This window comes from Diabrotica virgifera, chromosome 2 (genome assembly GCF_917563875.1).
Source record: "Diabrotica virgifera virgifera chromosome 2, PGI_DIABVI_V3a".
NCBI lineage: Eukaryota > Metazoa > Arthropoda > Insecta > Coleoptera > Chrysomelidae > Diabrotica > Diabrotica virgifera.
In genome coordinates this window covers 170,559,538-170,575,858 of record NC_065444.1, presented here as the reverse complement: position 1 = coordinate 170,575,858, position 16,321 = coordinate 170,559,538, and the positions used below count along the sequence as shown (strand labels likewise).

At 32.4% G+C, this 16,321-nt stretch overlaps 2 protein-coding genes across 4 annotated transcripts in view; one reads left to right on the top strand and one right to left on the bottom strand.

Annotated features, from left to right (window-relative positions):
• The window catches only part of LOC114338422 (zinc finger protein 239-like), a 34,113-nt gene extending 19,212 nt beyond the window's left edge, over nt 1-14,901 (bottom strand). For 2 of the 3 annotated variants that reach the window (XM_028289019.2, XM_028289021.2), the window contains exon 1: nt 14,360-14,901. In XM_028289019.2, the coding sequence (XP_028144820.1) occupies nt 14,360-14,711 (352 nt within the window). In that variant the 5' untranslated portion in view covers nt 14,712-14,901. Of the gene's footprint in view, nt 1-7,521; nt 12,011-14,359 lie in introns of those variants that run through there. The other variant, XM_028289022.2, reaches the window with a different exon arrangement.
• Nucleotides 11,513-12,165, top strand: LOC126880301 (uncharacterized). The gene is made up of 2 exons (XM_050644097.1): nt 11,513-11,759; nt 11,848-12,165. Exons 1-2 carry the CDS (start codon nt 11,513-11,515, stop codon nt 12,063-12,065), a joined length of 465 nt encoding a protein of 154 aa, XP_050500054.1. The 3' UTR covers nt 12,066-12,165.
• Nucleotides 14,902-16,321: the final 1,420 nt, after the last annotated feature.

The window sequence follows — 16,321 nt, the reverse complement described above, 5'->3', positions numbered from 1 at the left end:
ATTATCCCACAAAAGCGAATGAATCAAAAAGCAAAATGTTAAGAAGGCCTAAGGCTAAAGTTATATTTTATATACGCTAGAATATTTCACAGAGTGTTGCAAACTTTCAGGAAAAAAAAAACCACTATCATTGTTACACCCGGTATACAATGAGACTTACCTGTTTAGCAACAATATTATTACACCGATATTCTTGAACAATAAAGCTATAATGTACTAAAAAATCACTTAAATCGGACAACAGGTTTAAAAAACACGAGACATTTTTAAGGTGGTGCGTTAATTTCGATGCTTAGTGTATTTTAAGTGACTTTAAAACAGTACTTACGGCTGCAGCTCTAAAACCGAACTCCGATGACAAATTTCTCATTTTTAATACTATCCTTGGATTAGAAGCTTTCATTCGACACCTCATTTGTCATTCTATCTGTGTTAATAACGGAGGAAGTTGTATTCGCGGACGGACGGACAGACAGTCATGAAACAGGATGTATACAGGGTTGCGAAAAAGTCTGGCAAGATGTTATTTTTTCGGAAACCGCTAGAACGATTTTTATAGATTTTGGTGGGTAAGGGTTTTTTAATGCGGGCAAATTTATCATAGTGGTAATTACATTGTTGTCAAATCATCCGTTTTTCTGTAAATCTACTTAACTTTCTTATTTGAAAGGGAACACCCTGTATATTTTTTTAAGTTTTGGAATCCTTAAGGGATACTAATTATTTTTCATAGAATATTCCCTATACATAAATGCCATAATTTCGGAGTTATTGCTACATTTATTAAAAAAAATTTAAACATTTTATAAAAGTCAATTTTTTCGGCCCGGGAAGACATTATTTTAGGTTCTCTAGATCATTGGGAACAAAAAAGGTCTGTTGTAATTTTTCTCTAAAATTAATCGTTTTCGAGTTATAAACAATTTAAAACTGAAAAAAAAAAAACGAAAAATGACGATTTTCGAGGTTCAAAAACACAAGTAAAAAAAAGATAATTTTTGAAATTACAAACAACTTAAATTCAAGATCAAACCTTCTTCTATCAGACACCTATAAGAATTTTTGGCACGTTTTACTCTAAAATATTGTTTTTATTTTAATTATTAATAAAACGCATATGAGAGAAGGGGCGATTGACAACTAAAAATAATATTTTAAAATGAAACAAGACCAAATTTCTTATGGGTAACTGATAAAATAAGGCTTATAGTTGAATTTAGCCACTTCGTAGTTTCAAAAATAATATTTTTTACTTGTATTTTTTAACCTTAAATTGTTTATAACTCGGAAACGATTAACTTTGGAGGAAAATTACAAAAGACTTTTTTTGTTCAAAATGATCCACTACTACTACTATCGGTTTACAGCGTTCTCCGACGCCTTCCGACTCCTAACCGCCATTCTTCTCTGTTTAACCATAGACCTGGAGGGATTTCTCTTTCCTCTAGTTCTTTTTCAATTCCCTCCCTCCAGCTTCTTCTCGGCCTTCCTCTTTTTCTTCTCCCTTGTGGTGTCCATGCCAAAATCTGTTTAGGGATCCTGTCATCTGGCATTCTCTGTACATGGCCGTACCATACCAATTGTTTTGTTTTTATGTCATCAAGTATTGTATGTGTTACTCCCATCATTTCTCGTATTCTCTCGTTCGGTATCCGATCTCTTCTTGATTTGCCTGCTGCTCTTCTCCAGAAGTCCATTTCTGTTACTAGTAACATTTTCTGCGCTCTTTGTTTCAGTGGCCAAACTTCACTGCCATATGTGATTATACTTTTAAGTATGCTATTGTATATGAGCTGTTTGTTCGCTTTAGATATTGTCTGGTCCCACAGAATGCCGTTCATCATGGATATGGCTTTTCTACCCTGCATGTTTCTGTCTTTTATAGCAGCATCGAGTGTTCCATCTTGAGTTATCTTCATGCCCAGGTACTTGTATTCATCGCAGTGTTTAATTTCTACCCCATCGTCTAATGTAATGGACTGTTTTGTTCCTCCAATACACATGGCTTCAGTTTAAAATGATCCAATGAACCTAAAATAATGTCTACCCGGGCCTAAAAAATTGATTTTTATAAATTGTTTAAATTTTTTTTTAATAAATGTAGCAATAACTCCGAAATTATGGAATTTAGGTATAGGGAATATCATATAAAAAATAATCAGTATCCCTTAGGAATTCCAAAACGCAAAAAATATACAGGGTGTTCGATTTGAAATAATAAAGTTCATTAGATTTCCAGAAAAACAGAAGATTTGTCAACAATGTAATTACCACTATAATATCGGCCGTATTAAAAGACCCTCACCCACCAAAATCCATAAAAATCGTTTTAGCGGTTTCCGATAAATTACCGTGTTGCCAGACTTTCTCGCAACCCTGTATGTTACGGTAAAAGTAGATAATCAAATAAGGTAGATAACAGAGTCAACGGTTTTAGGAAATCTGACTTTTATGGGTATCGACAAATCATGACATTTGAACAACTTTGCCATTTTTTGAAATGCAGATCTTGCTTTCTCTATCCTACATTTGATTTCTATAGAATGGTCCCAATTTTCATTGACGTTCATACCAAGGTAGGTATATGTTTTTACTCTTTCTATTTGTTGACCATTCACACTGATTCGTCCAAATTGCTGTTTGTTCTTAGAGATAATCATACATTTTGTTTTCTTAGTGTTTAGTGAAAGTCCGTATCTCTGACTGACTTCTGCGATTCTGTTCATTAACTCCTGTAGGGCTTCAGAACTGTCAGCGAATACCACAGTGTCGTCTGCGTATCTTATGTTATTGATACATTCTCCGTTAATTCGAATCGGCTTCAACATCATCCACTGCTTCTTGAAAGATTTCCTCAGAGTAGATGTTAAACAGCAGTGGGGATAGTATACATCCCTGACGGACCCCACGTTTGATTTTGATATCGTCGGATTCTCCTGCCTCTGTCCGGATAGAGGATGTTTGATTCCAGTATAGATTGCTGATAATTCTTAAATCACAGGTGTTAATTCCAATATTGGTTAATATCTCCATCAGCGTGTCGTGCTTTACTGTTTAAAAACATAAGATGTAGATCTTTGAAACACACTCAGTGAACCAAAGATCCAAGGTTATTGGTTTAACGACCACTCGTACGAAATCAAATAGATGAAATAGAGAATGTGGAAAAATCCCCTTACGAACAATTCACACATCCACCATTTCGGGCTGGGAAAAATTTTTCGAATAGAATCAAAGATCCAAACACCAGTTCTTAGAAATGTGTTTCGCCCTCTTCAACCTCTCTGGGCTCGTCGGTAAAGACAAGAGGTTGAATATCTTTAGACACATTCTAATCAAAAAACAACATTCGAGACCTAGACATAGAAGGTGCGTAAGTCTACGGCAAATCCGACAATGACAGTCTCAAGTTTTAATTCCCTAATTACTTAAAGTAAGTAAAATATATGTTTAAAAACATAAGATGTAGATCTTTGAAACACACTCAGTGAACCAAAGATCCAAGGTTATTGGTTTAACGACCACTCGTACGAAATCAAATAGATGAAATAGAGAATGTGGAAAAATCCCCTTACGAACAATTCACACATCCACCATTTCGGGCTGGGAAAAATTTTTCGAATAGAATCAAAGATCCAAACACCAGTTCTTAGAAATGTGTTTCGCCCTCTTCAACCTCTCTGGGCTCGTCGGTAAAGACAAGAGGTTGAATATCTTTAGACACATTCTAATCAAAAAACAACATTCGAGACCTAGACATAGAAGGTGCGTAAGTCTACGGCAAATCCGACAATGACAGTCTCAAGTTTTAATTCCCTAATTACTTAAAGTAAGTAAAATATATGTTTAAAAACATAAGATGTAGATCTTTGAAACACACTCAGTGAACCAAAGATCCAAGGTTATTGGTTTAACGACCACTCGTACGAAATCAAATAGATGAAATAGAGAATGTGGAAAAATCCCCTTACGAACAATTCACACATCCACCATTTCGGGCTGGGAAAAATTTTTCGAATAGAATCAAAGATCCAAACACCAGTTCTTAGAAATGTGTTTCGCCCTCTTCAACCTCTCTGGGCTCGTCGGTAAAGACAAGAGGTTGAATATCTTTAGACACATTCTAATCAAAAAACAACATTCGAGACCTAGACATAGAAGGTGCGTAAGTCTACGGCAAATCCGACAATGACAGTCTCAAGTTTTAATTCCCTAATTACTTAAAGTAAGTAAAATATATGTTTAAAAACATAAGATGTAGATCTTTGAAACACACTCAGTGAAATATACACTCAGTGAAATACACACTCAGGTTGAAGAGGGCGAAACACATTTCTAAGAACTGGTGTTTGGATCTTTGATTCTATTCGAAAAATTTTTCCCAGCCCGAAATGGTGGATGTGTGAATTGTTCGTAAGGGGATTTTTCCACATTCTCTATTTCATCTATTTGATTTCGTACGAGTGGTCATTAAACCAATAACCTTGGATCTTTGGTTCACTGAGTGTGTTTCAAAGATCTACATCTTATGTTTTTAAACATATATTTTACTTACTTTAAGTAATTAGGGAATTAAAACTTGAGACTGTCATTGTCGGATTTGCCGTAGACTTACGCACCTTCTATGTCTAGGTCTCGAATGTTGTTTTTTGATTAGAATGTGTCTAAAGATATTCAACCTCTTGTCTTTACCGACGAGCCCAGAGAGGTTGAAGAGGGCGAAACACATTTCTAAGAACTGGTGTTTGGATCTTTGATTCTATTCGAAAAATTTTTCCCAGCCCGAAATGGTGGATGTGTGAATTGTTCGTAAGGGGATTTTTCCACATTCTCTATTTCATCTATTTGATTTCGTACGAGTGGTCGTTAAACCAATAACCTTGGATCTTTGGTTCACTGAGTGTGTTTCAAAGATCTACATCTTATGTTTTTAAACATATATTTTACTTACTTTAAGTAATTAGGGAATTAAAACTTGAGACTGTCATTGTCGGATTTGCCGTAGACTTACGCACCTTCTATGTCTAGGTCTCGAATGTTGTTTTTTGATTAGAATGTGTCTAAAGATATTCAACCTCTTGTCTTTACCGACGAGCCCAGAGAGGTTGAAGAGGGCGAAACACATTTCTAAGAACTGGTGTTTGGATCTTTGATTCTATTCGAAAAATTTTTCCCAGCCCGAAATGGTGGATGTGTGAATTGTTCGTAAGGGGATTTTTCCACATTCTCTATTTCATCTATTTGATTTCGTGCTTTACTGTATCGAACGCTTTTTGGTAATCAATGAAACATGCATAAATATCGCAATTTACGTCTCTACATCGTTGAAATAGCACTTGTATACTAAAAGAGCCTCTCTTGTACCCACTGCATTTCGAAAACCAAACTGTGTTCGGCTGATTTTTTCTTCGCACAGTCTATATATCCTTTGATGTAAAATTTTTAGAAATAGTTTTAAAATATGGCTCATTAAGCTGATGGTTCGGCAATCACTGCAGGATACGGACTTTGTTTTCTTTGGTAAAGCAACAAACGTCGACTTCAACCATGTTTTTGGTATTACTCCGCTTAAATATATGTCGTTAAATATTTTGGTTAGGCGTTGAGTACCGTCGGTGTTAAATAGTTTTATGAGTTCAGCATATGCATTGTCAGGTCCAGGAGCTTTGCCATCTTTTAGTTGTGATATTGCTCTTTCCACTTTCCTATACACTCGATATAGGAGTTGTAGTTTGAGTCTTTGGTTACTCATACTCAGCAATTTCCTTATCTTCAAAAAGGCTGCTTTTGATTGGTCTATTCTTGATTAAATTTCTGATTGCGTATTTAGATTTTCCTTAATCCAGACTCCTATTTCATTTTGTCCACTTGTTCAATATCTTCATTTTTTATCTGGATTCTTGTTATGACTTTACATTTCTTACTGATAACCGTAAGTTTTCTTAGATAAACTAGGATAACTTAGTTTTGTTTTCTTTATGTTTATTGTTAAACCAAACTGTTCCCAGTACAGTGGAACCTGCTTAATTCGAACTTCCATAATTCGAAATCTTCTTTAATTCAAATTTTTATTCTGGTCCCTAGCATTTCATATTGGGACCGTGCAAGTTCGGAAAAGCGACACCTGGTTTCATAACTCAGCAACTTTTTTCGCACTTTTAATTATATTGGTCAATTATATTAGTCCTGGATGCTGGACAATTGTCAAGGCCGTAGCACAAAAAAAATTATAAGAAGAAAAATTAAAATGAGGTTATGTTATTAAAAGGTAAACAATTGTATGTAGTAAATAAAATTAGTTATTAAAATGCAGTACTGCAAGCAAAATGCAATTAATTAAATTTATTTTATATAACAATTGCATATCGTATCAATATTGTGGAGCAACACATAATTTTTTTCTTCAATGACAGTAGGTATGACATATACGTCAATTTGACAATTTCAATTGACAATATAAGAAAGTTGCAAGATTTCTCCGCTATTCTTGCATGATCGTTTCTCGCATCCCCTCCAAGTACTTGCACGCAGCGAATATAAGTAATGGTAAAAAGTCGTGGATAATTCGAATTATATTTTGGATAATTCGAACTTTTCTACTATCTTTTATGAATATCTTAGAATCTTTTGTCATTACTGAGAAGCTAAATTCTCAAAAGCAGCTAAAAATTTCAGATCTCTTTGGAAAAACATAAAGTCTGTCTTTTTTATAGCTTGCAAATGTTTTAATTGATATTTTTGGCCAATTTTGTTGGCACATTTTTTTAGGTTGACAAAACTCTGACAAGAATATAAACAAACACATCTCCAAGCGATAAAAATGATCAACTACTGTTTTTTGATGATCAACTAATGATATTTATCATTTGTAGATGTTTTTGTAGGTAATCCTTGTTTTTGTAGATTTATTTAGAATTTAGAATTTTTGGATGATTTGAATTTTTTTAATGGTCCCCTGAGATTCGAATTATCCAAGTTTCACTGTATCACAAGTTGTGTTTAGTAGCATTATGTTTTGCTTTCTGTAAATCTGGTTTATAGTTACTTTATTCACAACTTGTAAAAACCATTATATTAGTATATTTGTCTTTATTGTTATATTATTCCCAACCTTAGATAAAGATTTTTGTCACATTTGTCACTTCATATTTAAAATTGTGTATATTAATAATGATTTAATATTAAATGTATTTATGATAATACCGTTTTATTTTACTTGCAACTACGGCTTGATAATATGGAAAGAGTACCATCAGAGATCAATCTTTTTGATACTGTAGGTATCTGGGATTATAAATATAGTGTATTTTATCGTTAGAGTAAGTATGAGTTGAAGGTATGGCTAAATCTGGAAAATATAATATTTGAGGTAAGTAATTTCTAGATCAGCGCCTGTAAGTGAAATCTCATAATACATGTGGTGGTTATAGAAAGAGTATAGGTACTGTATTATAGGTATCCATACTAATAACATATGATTAGATATTGATACTGGTCTAGGGTTAAGATCAAAATTGTAAATGAAAAAAATGTTATATTTATTATTTAGGTTCTATGGTGTATTTTTTAACCAGGAGGAGTAAACTAAAAAGACAGATTCACACCCAAGAAAGTCACCAGAATAATCACCAAATACATCTTCTTTTTTGTATCCTGTCGGCCCTCGGCAGTAATCCATAAATATTATATTATATTAATATGTCGCTAAATAGTTCTAAAAACAACTGCTTTTTATATAAAAGTAGACTAAAAATCTAAAAATTAAAGGAATAACGCAGAAAATACAAAAAATCAATGATATACTGAATTTGTCTGAGATTCACTTTGACACTGACGTTAGTAATTTCTTTTTTGGGAAGTTCAGTTGTCAGTAGTGACTGGAAATTACTACACAATATTATTACCTAATAGTAAACAGACATAAAAATATAAATAATTAAATTAATATACATGTTCCATCTAGACCTACCAGATCTATAGCTAGTTTCCACTACCCTATACATCGCACTAACTGAATTTAACAACTTCATTTCAAGAACTGCCAGACTAGCCAATCATTATGATAACATAGATTTCTTTGCAACCTTCGGCTCATTCTTGCGTCAGGTTTTGTGTACTCTTGACTTGAGTAATGGATATACCCAGATAACTTTTTGTATTGCATTGTATAATAATACAGATTAACTTTTTGTATAGATAACTTTTTGTATTGCTTTGTATAATAATACAGATTAACTTTTTGTATTGTAACCATAGATATAGTCAGTGTTATGAATTTATAGTTTAACATTATTTAGACAAGGCGAAAACGGCAGGTTCGTTGGGAAAAATATTCCCATGATATTTTTTTGCATAATTACATTCGTGAGACATCCCAGAATAAGGTTCAAGGAGTCGCCCACGTGAGAAGTGGGCCAAATTTTTTTTAACAATTTTTTTTTAATCAAATTGCAAAAATCAATATTTTTGGCCTGGACAATTTTTTTGCAGGTTTTTTGGACCATTCTGGATAAAAAAGGTCTCTTATAATTTTTCTCTAAAGTTGTTATTTGGTATTTTCTCCCCAAGCTAACATTTTAAGGTCCCTCTTGTTTTTTTTTAAATAACTAATAGAAACCAATTTTTTTTGCTTTGTTAGAACATTTGGCCTTAGAATAATTTGAACAATTTATAAAAACTTATATATTTTGCTCTTTTTCTTATTTAAAAAAAATAAATAAATTTTAAAAATCATTAGCGTGGATGTCCCCGACCTGATTTTTCAATGAATCCATAGCAATATTTTCATCATGGAGGTTTAATAACTTATTTTGTAATAGTTTACATGTACCCTAATAACCACTTATTCCAACCATACAACAACAGTTTTAAAATGTAATATAAATAACTTAATATGACAGCTTAAAGTTTGTCCCCAACTGTCCGCGTCATTAGCGTGGACCAACAGTTAACAGTTTAAAATTCCCGCGTGATATACCCAACCGGAAATTACCGTTTATATTTAAATTTCTATCCCCTCCAACAATACAGTTAAGGTATTTTTCCTGCGCAATATTTATTTAGTCTTCAGAGATAGGCGTTAAAAAGTACGTGCACGTGGTCGTGTATTAAGCTTCGTCATTAGAGTGGAGGTAAGTTTTTCAGAAAAAATCAAAATTAAAAAAGTTAACTTATGATCATATTTGGCACTAATAAATAAGCTTTTAATTAGAATATCTTTCTTTATTCAAAAAATACTGAGGGAATTTTTATAAGAAAATATACACATTTTGTCATTAGAGTGGCTATTTATTTTCGTCATTAGCGTGCACAAATTAAACCACGCTAATGATGTTATGCCATGCTAATGATTTATTTTTTATCTTTGTAGATTACTTTGAAAAACTAACTTTGACTAGTAAATAATGGCACGCAAAAAGCAAAGTGAAGAAGAAAGAAAACGTAAAAAAAGGGAATGCGAAAAAAAAAGGAGACAAAAAATTAAAAATAACGCAGAAAGATATAAAATAGAGCAGGAAAAAAAACATCAAATATATGAAAAAGCTAAGGAAAAGGGCATTGTTAAATTAAAAGAGGATTTAAGTCGCAGGGAACTAAAAGCAAAAAGGAAATCTTGGAAGGAGAATTCAAAAAAATATAGAAACCGGCAGAAATTTTTCAAAAATTTAAATGACAATACACCTCCAGTCAGTGAGAATGGTGAGCCTGAAGAACAAAACTCAGAAGTAAATTTTGAGGAAAATGAACCATCCACTAGTTTTGCTTCGTCATTTAGTAGTACACCTATTAGCAGTGTAAGCAGACAAAAAAGGGAAGGAAAAAGGGTTAAAAGACGAAACCAAACGAAATTATTTAGGGAACTAAAAAAAACTCAACAGGAAAATAAAAAATTAAAATGTAAATTTGAAATGTATAAAAAAAGATTTTACAGAGCCATTAAGAAAAAAAAGTCGGTTTTATCTCCTCAGTCAAAGGTTACAGAACTACTTAAAAATTCACCAACAGTCCCTAAGGAAGTAAAAAGACAATTACTTTTTGGAGAAGCTCTAAAAGAAGATCTTTCTTCTAAATTTTTATCCCTAAAAGATGACAAGTGCAAACAAATATTTACAAAGGCAATAGAGGGTCCCAACTTGAGAAAATATAAACTACTGAAAGATGCCAAACAATTCCTTCCTCCAGGTTTAAGGAGGGCCAATAGGAATAGAACAGAAGTTTTTAAATACGAAAGAAAATCATTTACTGGTTTTAGCTTTTTAAAAAAGACCATACATGACTTCTACTTACAAGAAGAAAACTCTCGTATATGCCCTGGTAAAAACGATACAGTTACAAGAAAATGCCAAAAAATGCAAAAAAGATACCTAAACAATACCTTAAAGAATTTATTTCACAAGTTTCAGTCAGAGTATCCATCATTGAAAGTGTCATATGCCTTATTTTGTAAAGTTCGCCCATTTTGGGTCATCTCTCAAAAATTAACGGGAAGGGATACATGCCTTTGTATACTGCATGAAAATGTAAAATTGCTTATAACAAGTTTATATACAAATAAAATAATATTGGAAAAGGACATAGATACACTTCTTGAAACTTTGTGCTGTTCAAAATACAATGAAGCATGTCTGGAACGAAAATGTGAAAATTGCAAATTTAAGAAGATATTCTACCATGTGGAAGATGAAATGTGGATAAGAAAATTTGAATATGAGAGGTGGATTACGCTAAAAGAAAAACGAATTAGTGTCAAAACTAAAAAGGACATTCTTGTTCAGATTACCAAAAAGGAGAAAGTGAGGTCTAATCCAGCAACACTAATTCAGAAATTAGAACTATATCAAAATAAAATTTTACGACATATTTTGACAATTAAGCATCAATATTCAGTAATGAAGACATTAAAAGCAAGCCTAACTGAAAATGAAATTCTATTTCATATAGATTTTTCCGAAAATTTTCTCTGCAAGTATGCAAATGAAGCACAGTCTGTGCATTTTGGAGCATCCCGAGACCAAATAACACTTCATACTGGTATGATGTACCATAAATCAAAAAAAGAGGGTTTTTGTACCGTCTCCAAGTCCTTAAGACATGATCCTGCCTCCATAATGGCACATATGGAAATAATTATAAACAATTACCAGCATGAATTAGAAACCGAATTTAAAACAATTCATTTTCTCTCAGACAGTCCAAGCAGCCAGTATCGAAATAAAAAAATGTTCTTTTACCTACAGCAAGTCTTACCAAAATTTTTCCACAAATCCAACATATTTCTTGGAACTATTCAGAGGCAGGACATGGAAAGGGAGCTCCAGATGGTATTGGTGCAACCATTAAAAGAACTGCAGATCAACTCATAACATTTAACCATGACATAAATAACTTTGATGTCTTTGTGAAATGTATTCAAGAAAACATCAGCAATATACATATCAAATGTCTTAATGAAAATAATATTGAAAAATTTGATGCTTTTCTGCCTCCACTACTAAAACCATATAAAGGGACAATGCAAACACATCAAGTAACTTGGAATCACATTACTCGAGAGCTGAGTTTTAGAACTTTAAGCTGTTTTAAATGCAGCTTTGAGAATTGTATTCATTATGCGATTGAAAATAAAGTACCGCCGCTACAGTCTTCATATTTAAGTGAGGAAAATGACAATGGAAGAGCCACTGCTCGGCCTACAGGAATAGAAGAATTTAGTGAAGATACCTGGGTTACAGCTATTTTTGATAATGATTGGTATCCAGGTAAGAGACTACAGTTTTTTACTATACTGCTTTTCTTTACTTTAAAATTTAATTGTTAAATTTTATTAAGCTATACACTTTTTTTCAGGAATCATTGAAAAAATTGATCGAAACATTATGACTGTTAACTTTATGATGAAAAATGGTAAAAGTTTTTTCTGGCCAGATATCGCTGATCGTCAAACTGTGACTACTAGAAATGGAATCTTATGTCAGCTAGTGCATCCACCTGAACCAGTTTCCAATAGATTCTACAAAATACAAGAATATGACTATATTGATAATTTATTTAAATCTTCAGTTTAGATGTTGTATGGTAAAGGAATGAAATCAAGTGAATGGTTTCACAAAGCTGATGTTTCTTTTTTTATTATTTCTACATTTTTTTGGGGCAAAATGTTAAAATGAAATGTTCTTTTTTCTTTTAATATAAGTTGATTTTTGATGTAAACTTAGGGGTTGTTTTATTTTTTATCATTAGAGTGGCAGGTAAATCATTAGAATGGACATTTTTTTTCAAAAAACCTATATATAAAAAGAATTAAGCTCAACTTTCTATCACATTTAATTAAGAACCTCTCAAAGTGCTTTATACATTATTTTCAAAAATTTAACAACAATATTTTTTTTAAATCTAGCCAGGCCCAAAAAATTTATTTTGGAAGAAACACCCATTTAAAGTTGTTGTTAAGTCTAAATTTCAATTTAAAATTGAAAAAAAAAACGAAAAATGGCGATTTTCAAGGCCTAATAACTCGGTTAAAAGTTGTTATTATTATGTAAGTCAGAATGTGACTAAATCAAAGTTTAATGCCCCCCTACAAGATCCCGAAGAAATTTTTGTCATTATTTTATTACTAAGCTGTCATTTTTAAGTAATAATATTGAGCACAATGCATGTGGTAGCCGGCCGTAAATGCTAAGTGCGAGAGAGCGGCCGCCTACCACGTGCATGGCGCTCAATATTATTACTTAAAAATAACAGCTTAGTAATAAAATATTGACAAAAATTTCTTCGGGATCTTGTAGGGGGCATTAAACTTTGATTTAGTCACTTTCTGACTTTCATAATAATAACTTTTAACCGAGTTATTAAGCCTTGAAAATCGCCATTTTTCGTTTTTTTTTTCAATTTTAAACTGCTTATAACTCGAAAACGATCAACTTCTTGAACCTTATTCTGGGATGTCTCACGAATGTAATTATGCAAAAAAATCTCATGGGAATATTTTTCCCAACGAACCTGACGTTTTTGCCTTATCTAATTGTAATTGGGCTTGCCTGTTGATAAATAAAATAAAAAAAATAAAATAAAATAACATAAACCTTACGCCAATCAATAATTATTTATTTACACAATTAAGTATAATGTATTGATAACAAAAATGAGAAAATTATTTATTGTACAAAATAAAAATATTTTGTAGAAATAAACTCCACAAAATTTTATGAGATTAGTAGACACTCCCATTATTTCTAATAATTCTTCTTTTTTTAATGAAGATGAAGGCCTGGTACTTTATGTCTCAATTAACAGCGGGTTAGTTAACAGGAGTTTAATCGGGACCTCTTTACGGTCTCTTGCGTTGTAATAAATGCAATTACAAGTATTATTATAATTATAAATAAGTATAATAATAATTATAATTGCATTTATTACAATGCAAGAGACCCTAAAGAGGTCCCGATTAAACCCTGGTTAACTAATCTGCTGTTAATCGAGATATAAAGTACCGGGCCTTAGTTGATTTTAGTAGTTTAGTAGTTTAGAGATAGTCTAAATTTACCAACACTTGAGTCAAGGAGGACATTGTTAGATTTATGCTTCCTACACAAAGTTATTAATGCTTTCATAGATTGTCCTCAATTGATATCACTTTTTAGTCTTAAAGTTCCTAGTAGAAGCAACAGACAAACAGAAATCTTTTCAGTGCCATTTCACCACACTAATTTTGGTATAAATGAACCGACTACACGATTGGTTCGGGGTGCTAATAGCCTGCCAAGACAAATGGATATTTTTGACTCCAAAATTGGTTTGTTCAAAAAACAACTAAGGAGTATCTTGCAATAAGTTTGGTGTAGTTCTGTATTGTTCTTACAATATGTTTGTTTGTATTATTCTGATGTGTTTATTATTTTAATAATTTACTATTGTTGAGGTGTAACTTGTAAAAGTCTTGTTGTGTGTAAAACTTGTAAATGGATGCCGTAAATAAATAAATAAATAGTTAATAGTGTGAGGTAAGAATTTTTGTGTTGTATGTTTCCTATTCCGAATGTGTCAAAGTGAATCTCATTAGAGCGAATTCAGTATATAAATTAATTAGCCTATGAAATGCCAATTGTGAACAAAACTTGATAAATGTCATTAGTGTCAAAATTTTATAACAGTGGAGTAAACTTGCCTACAGTTAAACCAATTACATACAAGCATTACAGAGCGGTAAATTTGAATCACTCCTCTTGGTTTATAAACAAACCATAGTTCTGTAAAAGTGTAGATGTTTTAGGGATATGAAATTTATATTGATACACATTCTGTTCCACTTCTGATGATTGTACAACAGTTTAGGCTTTAATTCTTGTTATTTATTTACCTGTTTCATTTGTTCCTATTTCTTTAACTGGTGTAAGCTTACTTTCATCTTGTTTTACTTCAATCTTTATGGGGAACTGCTCAATGTCTGAATAAACGAATGCATCATCTGTATTTTCTTTCTTATCTTCCTGAATTTTAATTTTACAGCTGTCTAATAATGGATCATCCATCTCCTCATAATATATTTTCTCTCTACAAGTCTCCTCACTGATCTCTGGTTTTATATACACTTGTTCAATCTTTATGGGAGATTGCTCTAAGTCTGAATAAAGGAATGCATCATGTGTATTTTCTTTCTTACATTCTTCCTGAATTTCAATTTTACAGTTGTTCAATAATGAATCCTCCATCTTATTATATTATATTTCTGCTCTACAAATCTCCTCACTCATTGATCCCTGATCTCTTGGTTTCTTTTATTTTATTTGTGTTTAATTTTGGTTTATATACATTTCCATCTTATCTGTTAATTTGTGAATGATGATGTGATGATTTCAATTTTATTTATTAAAAATTAAAATTAAACCAACAAACTGTCACTGTCACCTGTCACTACTGACAGTATTGACAGTTCGTTGACTTAAACCGTATAGGCCATTCTAACATGCTGTCAACTTTAAAACAATCTTGACAGCGGCGAGACAAAGGGCCAGAGAATCCGGTTTAAGTCACAGAATAGGTAACAATCAGAAGGCCCACTCTCGGATGCCGCCTTTGATGTTTGTGAGTACGCGACCGCCATTTGTACTGAGGAAAAGCACAGGCTCGGATTGAGAAATTAATTTGTGACAAGCTACGACAGAACCGTAATTTAAATATTTAAATCGTTAATTTAATAAATTTGAAATAATTTAATGTATTGTTCAATTAAAAGTAGGACATACAATATTGCATATTGTGTCTATGATTGACGTAAATAAATTAAACCGGGTTAATTTTTCTGTTCCTTGACGAACATACGTGGTTTAGTCATGATACTATAAATAACAAGATAATATATTGCGCATCTCGAAAAGAAGGGAGTCGTGACGTAACTGGAGACCCAACTTCGTAATGGTTCGTAATGTCCGAATGATTTCCGATTATTTTGACGCGCTCGCGGTTGTATAGTCCAGGCTGTATGGTCGCCCCCGTTAGGTAAATTATTCCGATTCAATTTTTTTTGCACAAACTTACTAAAAAAGAGCTCCTTATAACAAATCGACAGGGCGCCGGGAGGTGTCGTGGTCAGAAAATTGTTTAAACAATTTTTTTAAATAAATTCAAAAAATTCATTTTTTCAATTCGTTCAATTTTCTGGATTTTTTGGGTCATTATAAGCAAAAAAGGTCTCTTTGTTTCTCTAGATTCTAGATTTTTCTCGAAAATTTATGTTTGTCGAGTTAATATTTGAATATACGCGATTTAATATTTGAAAAACGCGAAAATCGCCATTTTCAAGGCTTAATAACTCAGTTAAAAATTATTACTAAAACTCAACAACAGTCAATTGTAGAGAAAAATTAAAGGAGACCTTTTTGGCTCATAATGACCCAAAGAATCTAAAAAAATTATACTAAGTGAAAAAATTAATTTTTTGAATTTATTTAAAAAAAATTGTTTAAACAATTTTTCGACAGCGGCACCTCCCGGCACTCTGTGTATTTGTTATAAGGAACTCTTGTTAAGTGAGTTTGTGCAACAAAATCGAATCGGAATATGTTACCTAACGGGGGCGACGATACAGCCTGAACTATAATTTAAGCTAACAACAACAATTCAAATTCCGGTCTCCAGTTACGTCATGCGATGCGCGAACTCGGACGTATTTGCGATACGGGAAGATACTATCTTGTTATTTTTAGTATCATGGGTTTAGTTATGTCGTATGCACGTGTCGTATGTATGCTCGATTTTTTGAATGGGGCCAAATAGGATTTCGGGCTCGGACAAAATCACCATACCGGGCGATAAGAAGTAT